General features: G+C 39.1%; 1 protein-coding gene across 1 annotated transcript in view; it reads left to right on the top strand.

Annotated features, from left to right (window-relative positions):
• The window catches only part of iqgap3 (IQ motif containing GTPase activating protein 3), a 32,269-nt gene that overhangs the window by 4,742 nt on the left and 22,294 nt on the right, over positions 1-5,233 (top strand). The window contains exons 5-12 of the mRNA XM_016466885.1: positions 431-507; positions 606-673; positions 788-901; positions 1,774-1,952; positions 2,035-2,116; positions 4,503-4,666; positions 4,740-4,827; positions 4,944-5,107. Of these exons, the coding sequence (XP_016322371.1) occupies positions 431-507; positions 606-673; positions 788-901; positions 1,774-1,952; positions 2,035-2,116; positions 4,503-4,666; positions 4,740-4,827; positions 4,944-5,107 (936 nt within the window). The remainder of the gene's footprint in view (positions 1-430; positions 508-605; positions 674-787; positions 902-1,773; positions 1,953-2,034; positions 2,117-4,502; positions 4,667-4,739; positions 4,828-4,943; positions 5,108-5,233) is intronic.

The raw sequence follows: 5,233 nt of genomic DNA, 5'->3' as shown, positions 1-5,233 counted from the left end.
GTCTTTAGAAAAGTTTAGATGGTATTTTTTCTTTTCATCTTGCCTCTGTATAATGCATATTAAAGTTCATAAGTTAGGTGCGCTGCTTTGTTTACAGCGGAAACCAAGGAAACGCTTTACGCGCCACCTGCTGGCAGAGAGTGAATCTGCGTCTCGTTCAGCTTGTCCGCTGTTTCATGCAGATATTTTTTATGTATAGTTTCACAAAACTGAAGTCAAACCATTCTGTTTTTGCTTCAGATTTCGAAATTATACAACCTAATTTAGATTAAAAACTGTTCATGTTGCATGTATGCAGCATCTTTGTTTGGATCGTGATTAAAATGCAGTGGTTGCCTCGTGAATCGAATCGTGAGTTGAGTGAATCGTTACATCCCTACTAATGAACGTTGCACATTACTGAAGATGATTCCTGATGCGTTTTCTGCAGATCTTTCATCCGGAGACGACGGATGTGTACGACAAGAAGAACATGCCGAGAGCCGTTTACTGCATTCACGCGCTGAGGTCTGGATCAGAGATGATTATAATCAGATTCTGTGTGTTTCACTGCAGTTTGAGCTCGTGTTATAACCGATTCCCTGCTTTCTGATCTCTCGTGTTAGTTTGTTCCTGTTTCGTTTGGGACTCGCCCCTCAGATCCACGACCTCTGCGGAAAGGTCAAGTTCACAGGTGAATCTCTACACAGCAGTTTCTCATCAGAGCTGTTTCTACATTGCGTGTTTGACCGATCAGCATCCAGAAGCACAACTGTCGGTTTTCTAAAGCCTTTGAAATGTTCTGCAGAGGAGGAGATCAATAACATGAAGCGGGAGCTGGATAAATACGGCATTCAGATGCCAGCGTTCAGTAAGATCGGAGGAATCCTGGCTAACGAGCTCTCTGTGGACGAGGCCGCAGGTAAAACGCATGCCTGCACTGCAAAAACTCATGCTTTTTCTCAGGATCTTTGCAATTTAATAAATAATAACATCTATAAAGCACCCTTCTAATAACTTCATGCAACTAAAATAAATGGGTAAATAAAATACAGAAGTTATGCATCCAGATCAGTTTGACTTGTAATTATTGATATTTTATTAGTAGTATTTATTAAGATTTATTGTTAAAACTCAGTTTTTATTTTAATTATTAATTATTTTGTTAAACTTTAATTTTGTGTATTTTTGTCATTGTTTTAGTAGTTCTTTTATGTCTATATAGTTCATTTTTATTTCAATTTTAGTACATCAGGTTAAACTAAATTAAAATGAGATACTGCTGAAATAAAATGTTTTTTTTTTTTATGTTTTACTTCAGTTAACATTTATTATATTTCAAGCGGATTTAGATTTAATTTTAGTTAACTATAATAACCCTGATGCAGATCAATACATTTAAATTCTTTCTTGTTTTTTAGTACAAATATCTAAGCTTTCTTAAATCAAGATACACTGAGATGCAAAATGGCATAAGATAGGTTTTGAGAAACTGATTAAAAAGAAGTGAATTTATGCTTAAAAAAACAAGATTAAATATCTGAAAGTCAGAAGAATAAGAGAAAATTTTCTTTTTCTGACCTCATTGACATATATATGTTTTGTTTATGAATTTTTTGCCAAGTAAATGTATCTTTAGATGCTTGTACAAGATTAAAAATACTGAGGAAGAACTGCAGTGTGATCAGAACTAATGTTTACAAGTATTACAAGTAAGAGCCGAATGTGTGGCACAGAAAAACACACTTGATTTTTAAACACAAGTGAGTGTTGAGCCGAATGATGTGTGTGCAGTGCATGCGGCTGTGATCGCCATCAACGAGGCGGTGGATCGTGGCTGTGTGGAGGTCACAGGTCAAGCCCTGAGGAACCCCAGTGCTGCACTGAACGGTCTGCAGGACTCACTCGTGCTCGTGTATCAGGAGATGCTGCGGCAGGCGCGCCTTCAGAAAGCAGCGCGAGCGCGGACACACGTGAGAGCCTCACACCAGCACACACTCGTGAGAGAGAAACGGACTGCTGCGGAGCGGATGGCAATGATTCTGTGTGTTTCAGGCAAACGGATCAGCAGAGAAAGACATCTATGAGGAATATCTGACGCAGAGAGAAATACAAGACTCCATCAGCAGAGTCAACTGTGAGTCTGTGATGCAAAACATGTCTGGGTCATATTTCGCCACAAAATCAAAATGAAAAATATAGGAAATTTGCACAAGTACATTTTTATTCATTTATTTTTTTTAGAACCATTACGATTTTTTTACTCAATTGATTATTATTATTAAATATTATTACTATTATTTTTATTATAACGCTGTTGTTGTTAATAGTAACAACAAAACAACTTATTTTATTACTATTTCAATTATTATTATTTTTTACCGTCTTATTCTTAATAGTTTTGTTATTACTTATTATTATTATTGTTGTTGGTTTTTAATTCTTATATTGTTGTTGTTGTTGTTGTTAACAAAACAATAACTGTTTATCAGTATTTCAATTATTGTTTTGTTTTTTTCATTCATTTTTAATTTTTCGTTATAATATTAATAATAATAACATAAAACGCTTATTATAATATATTATTAAATATTATTGTTATTATTACTAAATAATAACTAATATTATACAACCTTTTTTTTTTTTTTTTTTTAATGTTCATTCATTTTCAAACAAATTACAAACATATCTTAAAATCAAACAAATGATATTATGGCTCACCACTTCAATAAATCAATCTGAGAAAGAAATTAAATGGGGAATGACATAATTGTACAAACAATATGCCTTGCATAATTAAACCTCATTAAACAAACCCTCTAATAAGAATAGAGAATATATTTAAGCCCATATATATATCAAAAATAGATCCCACCTTCTATGAAATATGACATCTTTGCTATAGGTTAAGTAATATTCAAGTATAACCCTGTGCCCTTGAAGGGGCTTTATCCATCAACCAGTTCAAAAGAATACATTTTCTTGCACAAAATGTTAGGAACTTGCAAAGTGTCTTTTTATGTTCGTCTACAATAATGTCATCAACATATGTTTTGGATCACAGCCAATATTAATAGATAACATAACATTAAGTTCTTGTTCAACCATAACCCCAAACTTCTGAGTCTCCCTACAATGACTGAGATCTCCTTATAAATATTAGCTCTGTGCAAGATTTTATTATTGCTATTTCAATTATTATTTTTCATTTTTTATCTTATTGTTGTAATAATGAAAAAATAACGTTAACACTTTATTTTAGGGTCTCTTAACTAGTTGCTTATTAGCATGCATATTACTAGAATATTAGCCATTTATTAGTAGTAATTAAGCATATATTAATGCCTTATTCTACGTCCCTAATCCTACCTAATACCTAAACTTAACAACTACCTTACTAACGATTAATAAGCAGCAAATTAGGAATTTATTGAGGGAAAAGTTGTAGTTAATAGTGAATAAGTGTTCCCTATTCTAAAGTGTTACCAAAATAACAACAAAACTATTAATGATGATAATAATAACAGCATACTATCTCATGGCAGTTTCTCTTTACAGTAATGAAAATTATGTGCTTAATTATGACTAATTGCATTGTGATGTTCATCTAAGTGACTTATCACAATGTAAACATAATGCAAAAAATCTTAATATTCCTAAAAACAGACTTAATTTTCATGAAGCTCTCTGCCTCTCTGCTGTGTTTTCATTGAGAGGAGTTTGCTGTTGGACGATGACCGTGTGTGTGCGTGTGTGCGTGTGTGTGTGTGCCTGTGCGTGTGCCTGTGTGTGTGTCTCTGTCTGTGTGTGTGTGTGTGTGTGTGTGTGTCTGTGTGTGTGTGTGTGTGCCTGTGTGTGTGTGTGTGTGTGTCTCTGTGTGTGTGCCTGTGTGTGTGTGTGTGTGTGTCTCTGTGTGTGTGCCTGTGTGTGTGTGTGTGTGTGTCTCTGTGTGTGTGCCTGTGTGTGTGTGTGTGTGTGTCTCTGTGTGTGTGCCTGTGTGTGTGTGTGTGTGTGTCTCTGTGTGTGTGCCTGTGTGTGTGTGTGTGTGTGTCTCTGTGTGTGTGCCTGTGTGTGTGTGTGTGTGTGTCTCTGTGTGTGTGCCTGTGTGTGTGTGTGTGTGTGTCTCTGTGTGTGTGCCTGTGTGTGTGTGTGTGTGTGTCTCTGTGTGTGTGCCTGTGTGTGTGTGTGTGTGTGTCTCTGTGTGTGTGCCTGTGTGTGTGTGTGTGTGTGTCTCTGTGTGTGTGCCTGTGTGTGTGTGTGTGTGTGTCTCTGTGTGTGTGCCTGTGTGTGTGTGTGTGTGTGTCTCTGTGTGTGTGCCTGTGTGTGTGTGTGTGTGTGTCTCTGTGTGTGTGCCTGTGTGTGTGTGTGTGTGTGTCTCTGTGTGTGTGCCTGTGTGTGTGTGTGTGTGTGTCTCTGTGTGTGTGTGTGTGTCTCTCTGTGTGCGTGTGTGCCTGTGTACGTGTGTGCCTGTGCGTGTGTGCCTGTGTGCGTGTGTGCCTGTGTGCGTGTGTGTGTGTGTGCAGTGCGGGCGGCGGTGGAGCGGGTGGACGAGGCGCTGGACTGCAGTGATTCTCTGGCGCTCTTCAGTGCTCTGCAGAACTCCAGTCTGGCGCTCACAGGACTGATCCGAGATCACGCCGGCTGGTATCTGGAGCAGCTGACCTCTGACCGAGAGCAGAAAGCCCTGGTGAGACACTCGCTATCATCTCACACACTCACACACACACCATACACCACTGACTGAGGTGTGTTTGTGTCAGGATCTGGGCTGTGTGGATCCTCTGGAGAGAGATGAGCTGCAGGAGGGCATCAGTGTGGCCAATGAGGAGGCGCAGAGAGACCGAACCTGTCAGTGATGCATCTAAAACACTCTTGTATTAATGCAGGCCTGTTCATTAGTGTGAGCTGTGGAGGCCAGTCCGTGGTGTTAAAGTGTGAGTTTGTGTGTGTGTGTGTGTGTGCAGTGCAGCAGGCGGTGTGTAAAATAAATGAGGCCGTGCAGCGTGGAGAAGCTCGTCAGACGGTGCGAGCTCTAATGAATCCAGATGCTCATCTGCCAGACGTTTATCCGTTTGCTGCAGAACTTTATCAGAGAGAGCTGGCACCACTGCAGCGCCAGTGTCCACAGGTAACACACTCACACATACACACTCTCTCACACACACACTCACTCACACTCTCTCACACACACACACATACACACTCTCACACACACTCTCACTCACTCACTCACACACTCACTCACACACACACA

The sequence above is a fragment of the Sinocyclocheilus anshuiensis genome, unplaced genomic scaffold, assembly GCF_001515605.1.
Source record: "Sinocyclocheilus anshuiensis isolate Anshui unplaced genomic scaffold, SAMN03320099.WGS_v1.1 scaffold480, whole genome shotgun sequence".
In the NCBI taxonomy this organism is placed as follows: Eukaryota; Metazoa; Chordata; class Actinopteri; order Cypriniformes; family Cyprinidae; genus Sinocyclocheilus; species Sinocyclocheilus anshuiensis.
The sequence above is the reverse complement of the archived record's forward strand: the minus strand, read 5'-3'. Positions and strand labels throughout refer to the sequence as shown.